This window comes from Mus musculus, chromosome Y, assembly GCF_000001635.26.
Source record: "Mus musculus strain C57BL/6J chromosome Y, GRCm38.p6 C57BL/6J".
Classification (NCBI taxonomy): Eukaryota; Metazoa; Chordata; class Mammalia; order Rodentia; family Muridae; genus Mus; species Mus musculus.
The window spans coordinates 12,382,682-12,396,740 of record NC_000087.7 but is presented as its reverse complement, the minus strand read 5'-3'; the positions used below and the strand labels follow the sequence as shown (position 1 = coordinate 12,396,740).

General features: G+C 39.2%; 1 protein-coding gene across 1 annotated transcript; it reads right to left on the bottom strand.

Annotated features, from left to right (window-relative positions):
- Positions 1-12,873: 12,873 nt before the first annotated feature.
- Gm20812 (predicted gene, 20812) lies at positions 12,874-13,557 on the bottom strand. The gene has a single exon (XM_017318821.1). It carries the CDS (start codon positions 13,555-13,557, stop codon positions 12,874-12,876), a length of 684 nt encoding a protein of 227 aa, XP_017174310.1.
- Between the last annotated feature and the right edge of the window lie 502 nt (positions 13,558-14,059).

Genomic DNA, 14,059 nt, shown 5'->3' with positions numbered 1-14,059 from the left:
AGGAGAGGTATTGTGACATCCTATGGTAGTACAATGTCCAATTTTCGGAAGAACCGCCAGTCTGATTTCTAGAGTTGATTTAAAATTTGCAATTCCACCAACAATGGAGGAGTTTTCTGCTTTCTCCACATCCTTGACAGCATCTGCTGTCGTCTGAATATTTGATCTTAGCAATTCTGACTGGTGTGAGATGGAATCTCAGGGTTGTTTTGATTTACATTTCACTGCTGATTAAGGATGGTGAACATTGTTTCAGGTGCTTCTTAGCCATTCGGTATTCCTCAGGTGAGAATTCTTTCTTTAGCTCTAAGCCCTGTTTTTTAATGGGGTTATTTGATTTTCTGGAGTCCAGCTTCTTGAGTTCTTTATATATATTTGATATTAGTCCCCTATCTGATTTAGGATAGGTAAAGATCCTTTCCCAATCTGTTGGTGGCCTCTTTGTCTTATTGAAGGTGTCTTTTGCCTTACAAAAGATTTGCAGCTTTATGAGGTCCCATTTGTCAATTCTAAATCTTACAACACAAGCCCTGTTTCCATATCTTTGAGGCGTTTCCCACTTTCTCCTCTACAAGTTTCAGTGTCTCTGATTTTATGTGGAGCTCCTTGATCCACTTACATTTGACCTTAGTACAAGGAGATAGGAATAGATTGATTCACATTCTTCTACATGATAACCACCAATTGTGCCAGCACCGTTTGTTGAAAAATGCAGTCTTTTTTTCCACTGGATGCTTTTAGCTCCCTTGTAGATGATCAATTGACAATAGGTGTGTTGGTTCATTTCTGGGTCTTCAATTCTATTTCATTGGTCTACTTGTCTGTCACTATATCAATACCATGGAGTTTTTATCACAATTGCTCTGTAATACAGCTTTGGGTCAGGCATGGTGACTGCACCAGAGGTTCTTTTATCCATGAGAAGAGTTTTTCTATCCTAAGTTTTGTTTATTCCCAATGTATTTGCAGATTGCCCTTTCTAATTCATTGAAGAATTGAGTTGGAATTTTAATGGAGATTTTATTGAATCTGTAGATTTCTTTTGGCAAGATGGCCATTTTTACAATGTTGATACTGCCAATCCATGATAATGGACGATCTTTCCATCTTCTGAGATCTTCTTTAATTTCTTTCTTCAGAGATTTGAAATTCTTATCATATAGACCTTTCACTTCCTTTGTTAGAGTCTCTATCTTTTTCTATAACTTTCCTCTATCTTTGTCTATCTTTGTTTGTCAGCTTTGTTTGATTTCACTATTCTCGGTTTGCAGTTGTACATGCTCGTGAGAGCAATGAACTCCCTTTCCCAGATGGAAGAGGGTTACTGACAGACATGTCAGGAGAAACCGGCTGCCACCCTATGGGACATCCCAGGAATTCTGAGGGAGTTCTGGAGATCTCCTATCAGGGTGCCAACTGAGAGTGTGCTCACTCGGCTGTTTGTTTCTGTTACTGGGTACCAATTGAGTGTGTGCTCTCTCAGCCATCTTATTGGGGCCTGTTCTTGGTTATTGTAATCTTTTTATGTGTATATATTGTTTTTTCCCCTGTATGTAACTCTGATGATGGGACCAACTATCAGCATGCCCCTTGGACTGACCCATGAGCACTGGACTGAAATTAAAACTAAGACTCACATTCTCTCTGTGGATGTCTGAAATAGATTTTAGATAACTTTCTGCTCTACGGAATGGCCAGCTTTGATGTTAGTTGGCCACAAGAGGGAACTCTTGGTTTGGTTCTGTTTTCAGCTCTTAAAGTTGTTTTACAGAGGGGACCATGGTCTCAGGCATATTGAGTGCCCTACATTCTCTTTTAGAAAAATTAGCACAAGATCCCCCCTCTCCCATCCTGTTTAAAGCCTTGGGTTCAAAAGAATAATCCAGGCTCCCCAGTCCTGGCCCTCTGCCACGCAGAGGGAAACTGGGTTAAAGCTGGTACCTGTTGAACTGCAGCCCTCGGTTTCTCCCAAGATCTATCCAGAGTTAGAAGAACCTCCAAAATGGCACAGCACCCCTCCCCCATATTCCCAACTGGTCCCTTCCAAGAACTCTCAACAGGGTACCACTAGATATTTGGGGAGGGACCAGTTGCTAAACCCCAGGCCAGCGAGCTCGAAGCCCAGAGTGACCAGACTCAACCATTGCACGGCCTTTATGTACTTATGACCCCAGACAACTGCAGCCCCTTCAGTAATGGCCTTTTTCCTCCTCTGATCTCTATAACTGGAAGGCAAATCACACCCCTTCATTGAAAACCCCTCTAGCCTTGCCAATCTAATAAAATCTCTCATATTCACTCTTCAGCCTACTTGGGATGACTGTCAGCAGCTTTTACAGGTTCTTTCACCACAGAGGAGAAGGAGAGGATTCTCAGAGGAAAGAAAGAGCATGCTAGGGGCCAATTGACTACCAATAAAACTTCTGAATGAAATAGATGCAGGCTTCCCTCTGACATGTCCTGACAGGACTGACCATATGGAGCAATTGACAATTTTCTGCTGGGCTCTGATAATAGGACTGAAAGGAGCTGGCAGGTACCCCACCAATTTGTCCAAGGTAAGAGAGATCCTACAAGAGAAAAAGGAGCCCCCAGCAGTGTTTTTAGAGTACATCTTAAAGGTATAGAAGTGTTACACTACCTTTGACCCTACTTCAGCATGCCAGCAGGTGACAGGTGTCATGGCTTCTATAGGGCAGTCATCTTCTGACATTAGGAAAAGTTTACAGCGTCTAGAGAGTCTGAAAACATTATCTTTACAACATCTATTTAAGGAGGCAGAGAAAGTATACCATAAGAGAGAGACTGAAAAGCCAGAACCAGGGCACATTGGGCTCAGATTCTGCAGACACCCCTAAGGTCCCCACAAGACCCTCAATAGGATCATAGGACCTCTGGTGAATAGAACACAGCCTCTGCTCCAATCTAATCTCACAGGATCTGAGACTGCATTAATTAGGGAAGCAGAAAAACTTGCCTGACAATGGTCACAAGTCCCTGTGGTCTGTGCCAGCACCTGGGCAACATTTTGGGCAGAGTCTGAGGACAGGCCCAAGGTCCTCACAGAAACATCCACAAGATCTTAAGACATTTGGTGAGTGGAAAACAACTTCTGCTCCAATCCTATCATGCAGGACCTGAGACTGCATTAATTAGGGAAGCAGAGAAACCGGTCTGACCAGGGTCACAGGTCCCTTCCAGTCCATGACAGCACTGGGCACCCTGGGGGCAGAGTGTGTGGATACCCCAAAGGTCCCGACAGGACTCTCCACAGGATCTTAGTACCTCTAGTGAGTGGATCACAACATTTGCCAGGAGGAAGGTTCGAACACCAGATATCTGGGCCCCTTTTCTGCAAGAGAAGATGGTGCCTACAGAGAGTACTCTGAACACTGAAACTCAGGAGAAAACTAGTCTCCCAGGTCTGCTGATAGAGGCTAACATAATCACCTGAGGAACAAGATATAACCAGAGACAATTATAACAACTAACTCCAGAGATTACCAGATGATGAAAGGCAAACATAAGAATCTTACTAACAGAAACCAAGACCAATCACCATCATCAGAATTACAGCACTCCCACCTCACCCAGTCCTGGAAATGCCAAAACAACCAAAAAAGTAGTCCCACATTTAAAAGCATATCTCAGTTTGATGGTAGAGGACATCAAGAAGGACTTTAATAACTAACTTAAAGACATACAGGAGAACACTGCAAAATAGGTAGATGACCTTAAGAGGAAGCACAAATAAACACTTAAAGAATTGAAGGAAAACACGACCAAACAGGTGATGGAATTGAATAAAACCATCCAAGACCAAAAAGGTGAAGTAGACACAATAAAGAAACCCCAAAGTGAGGCAACGCTGGAGATAGAATCCCTAGGCAAGAAATCTGGAACCATAGATGCGAGCATCAGCACCAGAATACAAGAGATGGAAGAGAGAATATCAGGTGCAGAAGATTCCATAGAGAACATTGGAACAACAATCAAATAAAATACAAAATGCAAAAGATCGTATCTCAAACATCCACGAAATCCAGGACACAATGTGAAGTCCAAAACTACGGGTAATAGGAGTAGATGAGAATGAAGATTTTCAACTTAAAGGGCCAGCAAATATCTTCAAAAAAATTATAGAAGAAAACTTGTCAAACCTAAAGAAAGACATGCCCATGAACATAAATGAAGCCTACAGAATTCAATATAGACTGGACCAGAAAAGAAATTCCTCCTGACACATAATAATCAGAAGAAGAAATGCACTAAATAGAGATATACTGTAAAAAGTAGTAAGGGAAAAAGGTCAGGAAACATATAAAGGTAGGCCTATCAGAATTACACCAGACTTTTCACCAGAGACTATGAAAGACAGAAGATCCTGGACAGATGTTATACAGATACTAAAAGAACACAAATGCCAGCCCAGGCTATTATACCCAGCCAAACTCTCAATTACCATAGATGGAGAAACCAAAGTATTTCACGATAAAAAACAAATTCACACATTAACTTTCCATGAATCCAGCCCTTCAAAGAATAATAACAGAAAAAAATATAACAATAGAAGGACAGAAACCACACTCTAGAAAAAGCAAGAAAGTAATCCCTCAACAAACCAAAAAGAAGACAGCCACAAGAACAGAATGCAAACTCTAACAACAAAAATAATAGGAAGCAACAATTACTTTTCCTTAATATCTATTAATATCAATGGATTCAGTTCCCCAATAAAAAGACATAGACTGACAGACTGACTACAAAAACAGGACCCAATAGTCTGCTGCTTACAGGAAACCCATCTCAGGGAAAAAGACAGACACTATCTCAGAGTGAAAGGCTGGAAAATAATTTTCCAAGCAAATGGTATGAAGAAATCAGCTGGAGTAACCATTCAAATATCGATTAAAATTGATTTCCAACCTAAAGTTATCAAAAAAGACAAGGAGGACACTTCATACCCTTCAAAGGTAAAATCCTTAAGAGGAACTCTCAATTCTGAATATCTATGCTCCAAATGCAAGGACAGTCCCATTCATTAAAGAAAGCTCAAAGCACACATTGCAGCTCATACAATAATAGTGGGAGGCTTCAACAAACCACTTTTATCAATGGACATATAGTGGAAACAGAAACTAAACAGGAACACAGTGAAACTAATAACTAGAAGTTATTAAACAAATGGACTTAATGGATATCTACAGAACGTTTTATCCTGAAACAATAGGATATAACTTTTTCTCAGCACATCATGGTACCTTCTACAAAATTGACCATATAATTGGTCATAAAACAGGCCTCAACTGATAAAAAATATTGCAATTGTCCAAAGCATCCTATCAAGACCACCAAGGACTAAGGATGATTGATCTTCAATAACAACATAAATAATGGAAAGCCAACATTTACGTTGAAAATGAACAACAGTCTTTTCAGTGATACCTTGGTCAAGGAAGGAATAAAGAAGGAAATTAAAGACATTTTAGAGTTTAATGAAAATAAATCCACAACATTCCCTAACTTATAAGACTCAATGAAATCATTACTAAGAGGGAAACTCATAGATTTAAGTGCCTCAAAAAAGAAACCAGAGAGAGAAGATACAAGCAGCTTGAAAACACATGAAAAATCTCCAGAATAAAGGAAGCAAATTCACTCAAGAGGAGTAGATGGAACGAAATAATCAAACTCAGGGGTGAAATTAACCAAGTGGAAACAAGAAGAACTACTTAAAGAATCAACATAAGAGGAGCTAGATCTTTGAGAAAATCAACAAGATAGATAAATCCTTAGCTAGAATGCCTTAAGGCACAGAGACAGCATTCTAATTAACAAAATCAGAATTGAAAAGGGAGACATAAAAACAGATCCTGAAGAAATCCAAAACACCATCAGATCCTTCTACAATAGGCTATACTCAACAGAACAGGATAACATGGAAAAATGAACAAATTTCTAGAGAGATAACAGGTACCAAAGTTAAAACAGGATCAAGTTAATGATCTAAACAGTCTCATGTACCCTAAAGAAATAGAAGCAGAAGCAGGCATTAATAGTCTCCCAACCAAAAAAAAAAAAAAAAAAGCCCAGGAACAGATGGGTTTAATGCAGAGTTCTATCAGACCTTCAAAGGATATCTAATTCCAGTTCTGCACAAACAATTCCAAAAAATAGCAGTAGAAGGTACTCTACCCAACTCATCTTATGAAGCCACAATTCCTCTGATACCTAAACCACAGAAAGATCCAACAAAGATAAAGTACTTCAGAACAATGGCCCTTATGAATATCGAAACAAAAATACTCAGTAAAATTATTCCCAATCATTTCCAAGAACACATTATCAATTTCATTCATCCTTACCCAGTAGGTTTTATACCAGGGATACAGGGATGGTTTAATATATGGCAATCCATCAACATAATCCATTATATAAACAACCTCAAAGACAAAACCACATGATCATCTCATTATATGCAAAGAAATCATTTAAGTATATCCAAAACCCATTCATGATAAAAGTCTTGGAAGGATCAGGAATTCAAGGCCCATACATAAAAAGGATAAAGGCAATTTACAATAAACCAGTACCAAACATCAAATAAAATGGTATGAAGCTGGAAGCAATCCCACTAAAATCAGTGACTAGACAAGGCTGCCCACTTTCTCCCTACCTATTCAACATTGTTCTTGAAGTCCTAGGCAGAGCAATTTGACAACGAAAGGAGACCAAGGGGATACAAATTGGAAAAGAAGAATTCAAAATATCACTTTTTTTCAGATGATATGATAGCATATATAAGTGAACCCAAAAATTCCACCAGAGAAAACCTAAACTTGAAAAACAATGTTGGTGATTTAGCTGGGTATAAAATTAACCAAACATGTCAATGGCCTTTCTCTTTACAAAGAATAAGCAGGCTGAGAATGAAATTAGAGAAACATCTCCCTTCTCAATAGTCACAAATAATATAAAATTATATAATATAATTTCTATTTTTGTGTGTGTGTATATATATATATATATATATATACACACACACAAAGATAGAATACTACCTCCAAGCAGGGTCTCTGAGAATTGGGGTAGGCCACAAATCCTGGTGGAGAAGCCCCCAAATGTAAGACCTCAGAAGCTGGGTGTAGTGGCTATTCCTGGTTGTCAACTTGACAATATTTGGAAGGAACTACAATCCGGAATTGGAAGGCTCACCAGTGACCCTTATCTGGAGGCTTGGAGATCCTTATCTGGATCTTGGTTTGAAGATCTTGAGCCATAGTGACTATGGATTCCAGAAGATTGAATCTCCGAGGTTAAGGAACACACCTTTAATCTGGGCTACACCTTCTGCTGGAGACTATATAAGGACATTGGAAGAAGGTAGTCTAGCTATTGCTCCTGCTCCTTCGCCTGCTTGCTACGTGAGACTGAGTAACTGCTAGATCCTTGGACTTCCATTCACAGCTGCGACTGAACAATTGTTGGGAATTGGGCTGCCGACTGTAAGTCATCAATAAATTCCTTTACTATCTAGAGACTATCCATAAGTTCTGTGACTCTAGAGAACCCTGACTAATACACTGGGCCTCCTCTCAAGTCCCAGGATGAGCTGGCCAGCACCCCAGTGACCCAAGAGAAAACGACAACTGATGCAAAATGCAAGAGTTTTTATTACTAGCTAGCTGAGGAAAAAGTCCCTCTGCCTAGCAGGGCAGGGAAGTTTGACACTGAGCCGTGACAGTAAGGGGACTTTTAACAGCTAGCTGATGAATTGGGAGGAGTTGGAGGAGAGATGAGAGGAGTTGAGAAATGTTGGCAGGAGAGTTCTTCTCTTCCTGGTGTTCTTGGTGAAATTTACAAGGCAGGAGTGGGGAGTGAGTTCTTTCTGAATTTTTATCTCCTTGTCCTTGGCACAGGAAGGCAGGCATTGCTGGTTGTAAAGTATAGAAACAAAAAGCTTTTTTGCTGGCTATAGAGAACAAAGAGCTTCTTCCTAGCTGTATTTTCAGAGATCAGGGAAAACAAGCTTGGGGAACGTCTAGGGGCTTTACCTTCCTGGGAGATATACTTTAAGTTGGAGTCTCACAGTAGGACATTTTTTCTACCACACACAAAACCTTACACAGAAAATTATTTTAATTATTTTTAATAAATATATAATATTTGGTTTGAACCAAATGTCATACCCATATAAAATACATGGTAGAATTCAAAAAAAAAAACTTGTAATATTTACTTTAAACAATTCATACATTTACACCCCACAGCACTTCTTCATAACTGTACTACCCTTGCTGAGATACTTCTTCTTCCCAAATGGTCCCTCTCTTATTTTTATAATGGTTCTCCTTTTTTGTGTGTGTATATCTGGGAACATCTCATGCAGGTGGTTGTATTGTACTAGTTGCTATGTTTTTGTGATCACAAGGTCTAAAGTACCACAATCTGGTCTTGAACTACACATATAAGAGCATCTGACCCTGAATAGATCTTTTTCCTGAATCTACTTCTCCAGTCAAGGGATCACACACCACTTTTGAAGTAGTCTATTGAAATGGGAAATAATTGAAAATATTACACCGTATCTTCATCTGTTTCTACTTGAGGTGATATATTCTCATCTTTGTCAAATGCTCGGCTCTGTAATATATGGACAACAGAAAATGGAAACATAATATGCTATATTAGTAAAAGGGAATAAAGTATTAATGATTTGAATTTCTCAAGAAATACTGCCCAGGTGAATTTTTGAAACAGCTTTTAGAAATGACATAATTACCTACATGAAATCCGGTATAGGTATAGATGAGAAGTAAGGTTTCCAAATTATAGGGCCATTGAATATCTTTACCAATATTATAGAAAAAAAAAACTTCCCTAACTTAAAGAAAGATATACTCATGAATATTCAAGAAGCCTACAGAACGCCAAATGATTTGGACCAGAAAAAAAAATCCTGCCATCATTTAATAGTCAAAACAGCAATTGCACAAAACAAAGAAAGAATATTAAAAGCAGTAAGGGAAAATGGTCAAGTAATATATAGAGCAAGAGCTATCAGAATAACACATAACTTCTCCCCTGAGACTATGAAAGCCAGAAAATCTAGGGCAGATGTCATACATAACGTAAGAGAGCAGAAATGCCAGCAAAGACTACTATATAAAGCAAAACTCTTTTAACATAGATTGAGAAAACAAGGTATACTGTGACAAAACCATATTTACACAATATCAACCAATGCATCCAGCACTTCAAATGATAATAAAGGGACAATTTCAAAATAAAGAGGGAAATTACACTCGAGAAAAAGCAAGAAATTAAACTTGAAGGAAACCTAAAAGAAGATAGCTACATGAACAAAATTCCAACTCTAATAACAAAAATAACAAGAATCAACAAGTACTTTTCCTTAGTATCTCTTAATATCAGTGGACTCAGTTCACCACTAAAAAGGCATAGAATAACAAAATGGATGTGTAAGCAATATTCAGCACACCAGAAACAAACACCAAGGACAAAGTAAGACATTACCTCAGACTAAAAGGCTGGAAAAGAACTTTCCAAGCAAATGATCCCAATAAATAAGCTGTAGCAGCCATTCTAATATCAAATAAAATTGACTTTCAACCCAAATTTATTAAAAAAGACAAGGAGGGAAACTTCATATTCATTAAAGTTAATATTTACCAATATGGACTCCCAAATCTAAACATTTATACTCTAAATGCAATGACATCGACATCCACAAAAGAAACTTTAGTAAAGCTCAAAACACACATTGTACCAAACACAATAATATTGGAAGACTTCAACACCCCTCCCTCATTAATGGACAGATCCTGGAAAATAAAACTAAAAAGATACACGGTGAAACTCACAGAATTTATGAAACAAATACATTTAGTTCATATCTATAGAACATTTTATTCTAAAACAAACGAATGTCCCTTCTTCTCAGAACTTCACGATGCCTTCTCCAAAATTGACCATACACTCAGTCACAAAACATGCCTCAACAGGTATAAAATTATTGAAATAATTTCATGCTTCCTATCAGATCACCACAGACTAAGGCTGATCTTCAACAATAATATAAATAATAGAAAACCCACATACACGTGGAATGTGTACAACAATCTAATCAGTGACAAAACAGTCAAGGAAGAAATATAGAACTAAATTAAAGACTTTTTAGAGTTTAATGAAATTTAGCTACAACATACTGCAAGTTATGGGACACAATGAAAATAGCCCTAAGAGGGACACTCATAGCTCTCTCTGAATGCATCTAAAAAGAAACTGGAGAGAGGATATAGGAGTAGGTTGACATCAGACCTTAACTCTATAGAACAAAAGGAAGCAAATTCACCCAAAAGGAGTTGAAGTCAGGAAATAATCAAGCTCAGTGCTAAAATCAACCAAGTGGAAACAAAGGAACAATACAAAAATAATCAAACAAACTGGGAGCTTGTTCTTTGAGAAAATCAACAAGATAGATAAACCATTAGACAGACTAAATACAGAACACAAGAACAGTATCCAATTTAGCAAAACCAGAAATCAAAAGGGAGAATTAACAACAGAAATTTAGTAAATTTGAAATATCATCAGATCCTACTATACAAGGCTGTACTCAACAAAACTGGAAGATCTGGATAAAATGGACACTTATCTAGACAGATATCAGGTACCAAATTTAAATCAGGATCAGATAAACCCTGTCATTACTTCTACCACTGTGAGTAGCCGCCCTCACGGTCGCCATTACAAGATGGCGCTGAGAACACCATTGTAACCATTGCTCATGGTGAGTACGCTCAGGTGTCAGGGTATCTTTCCATTACCTGAGCCCTGCCTCTCCCATGGCGTCATCAGGCTGATGGTGGGCATCGAATTCCGGTGGTGCACGTCTCCAACCATACTTCTAGCCATACTTCGCAGCCTATATAAGGGAGGGGTTTTCTGCTCTCTTGGTCTCCTGTGTTGAAGCTGTTCATCTATGTCTCGAAATGTATTAAAGCTTTACTGCAGAAAGATCCAAGTGTCCTATGTGCGTTCTTGCTGGCAAGATGGTAGCATGGGTCATCTGGTGCCAGAAACCCAGGAACAACATCGCTGGCTTTGAGGAGAACCCCTGGAGACAGTGTGGATTCAGAACTGCAGGGAAAAGGTAAGTTCGGAGAGGTTTGTCTGATCGTGAACCTCTTATCCCTTTTGATTTCGGTCTTAATCTAGATGCACCCTAGGAAGGGGCAGTAGAAGCTCTACTTTTGGTTGCCCTGGCCCTTATTCTGTTTCTTATTCTGTCCATCAAGGCTGGTGCTGAAATTTGACGTCCATCGGGGCTGGTGCTGAAAAATGAGGTGTTGTTAGTCTGACGTAGATAAGTGGCAGCACTGAGGTATCTTCTAAGCCTTCCATAGATAAAAGAGAACAGCACTGTGTTTACTTTCACTTTGCTTAAGGAGTACTTTAAGTAGGGTGTAGATCAGCCTCAGGCACTCACTGTATCATGGGCTCCTCACAGTCAGTGATCACCACATTACAGGCAGTGCTAAAGCAACGCGACCTGTAGGTCGCCTCCCTTATGCTGCAGAACTTTGTTAAGGAGGTGGATCGCATTTCTCCCTGGTATGCCTATTCGGGGTCTCTAACTGTAGCCTTATGGATTAAGCTAGGAAGGGACCTTGACCATAAGCATGAAGAGGGAGACTTATGCCTGGGCACCAAGGCAATTTGGAAGCTGATAAAAAACTGTCTAGAGGTTGAAACCTTCCGACCAGCCAATGTGGAGGGACAGGGAATACTAGAAGAGGCTCAGGACAGTATGTCAGAAACCTGACAGAATGAGAGAATGGGAGCTCAAAAAAAAAAAAAAAAAGGCATGTCTAAGGAAAAGGGCACTTACCAGGATTCAGAAGGAAGTGGAGAGAGAAAAGAGGGCAGTAAAACTGATCCCTCTACTAAGAAAAAGCCTCACATGTAATTCAACATTACCTTGAAGCTTGGAGTGCTTGGGGACAACCCAAATTTCCTAGTCTCTTTTCTGCATGTTAATATTGTATTTCTTAAAAAGATATCTTAATGGGAATAAAGAGATGACCATGTTGTTAAGAGCACCATTGTATTGCAAAAAAACTGGATTTGTTTTCTTGAATTTATATCCAATGGTTAACAATCAGCTTTAATAACAGCTCCATGGGATCTGACAAATCATGTCTCTGTGGTCACCTATACTCTCAAGCTCATACCCTACTCCCACCTATATGAATACAGATAATAAATCTTAAAATGAGAGAAAAGTTTCATTAGGTTTCATTATTCAAATAAAACCTGATTTTGTCTGATTTCTGAGTCTCTTTGGATCAGTTTTCTGGGTTGCACTTTGTGTACAAGGCCACATCACTTTTATCTATCACTCTTTACCCAACTCATTGTTTCTCCCTCAGACTTCATACCAGAGATTCTATCTATGTCCTGTCTTTCTCTCCTTCTTCCTAAAAATCCATCTTTTGCTGACATCCCTGCTCCTCTAAGTCATATCTCCAATAGCTTACTCACTATGCAGAACACAGAAGCTGAGTCCTGTCCATTTTAGCCTGTGTGATATTAGATGTATGCAATGTTCACAGCCTGAGTTGCAACTTTCATCTTCCTTTGATGTTCTTTCCACCATAGTCCAACTCTTTCAACAAAGTGTTAACTAAAAGCATGTCATGTCACACGTATTAATTTTTAGAAAAAAACAAATTTTATTAACAAAGATACTGAGGTTGTCAAAAACCCATAGGTACCCAACACAGGAAAACAAACATTTTTTTTCAATCCTATAAGTTTACATTTCTGTACTTTGTGATTTTTTTCAATTTAAGTGATATTTGACACCAGAGTATAGACAAAGATATGTAGGTCACCATGAAATTTGATAAAGTACACATTAGAATTGGCTAGAAATGTGTAAACAACCTTTCCGAACTTTCTGGATCCATCATCTCTGGTGTACTGCACCCAGGTACCTATTAAGAAATCACTGTCATCACCTGATCTCGCCTCAGCCAGAGGGGTCTCTGGAATGATGTGGAGGTTACCTTCCTTGTAGTCATCCAGGAGCTGATAGACGTAGAGGACCAGATCCTTCTTGTAAGAAATGTAAAACCAGTCCTTTAAGAATGGCACCTGGGCTAGCACCATCCCACTCCAGTTTTTCTCAGAGCCATGTTTCCTCTCAAATTTGTGTTGTACCTCTATGCCAACCAGGGCACTGGTGAGGTGGACATCCCTCACCTGAGGAAAAACTATTTTGTGAGGCAAGACCTTAAGATTTAAAATCCTCTTATCGCTGTGGAGCTCCTGTCCGTAGACACTGTCAATTCCGTCATACTTCACCAAATAAAGAGAAGGGTTTGTTGGCAGTTGACCTAGAATGATGGCCTTCCAATGGGTGGCAGGCACATTACCTTCCTTCCAACCGTGAGAAATTCTGCAGCCAACCTTATTCCCCAGAGCCTGGGAAGAAGGCTTCCTCCTACTCTTCTTCTTGAGTGATGTCATGCTCAGACTCTTCAGAGGTATTGTCTTCTACCTGGCTGTAGACCTGTTGTGATAGATCACACTGTCTTGTGTCTTCCATTCTCTTCAAATATCATACTTGCCCATTGCCTGGGACTGAAGATCTTGCCCGCTTAAACCAGACACAATGCTGTTGCCTCTGTCATATATATGAGTTCCTGATGGGCAATGGTTATGGGTTGGGAGTGAATGCTGGACCAAGACTCTTTGCTAAGAGAACTTCTGAGCAGGTGAAGAATACTATGCTAAACAGTTTTGAGCTTCTAAAATTAATTTTATAAAAATAAGAAGTTAATAAGTCAGCCATGGTGGTACACACATTTAATCCCAGAACTCAGAATGCAAGGACAGGCAGATTTCTAAGTTAGAGACCAGCCTGTTCTACAAAGTGAGTTCCAGGGCAGCCAGTGCTATAGAGAGGAACCCTGTCTCAACAACAACAACAACAACAACAACAACAACAACAACAAAAACAACAACAACA

What these genes read in the sequence shown, in the direction of transcription:
- Gm20812 (XM_017318821.1), bottom strand. Translation starts at nt 13,557, where the DNA reads ATGACATCACTCAAGAAGAAGAGTAGGAGGAAGCCTTCTTCCCAGGCT.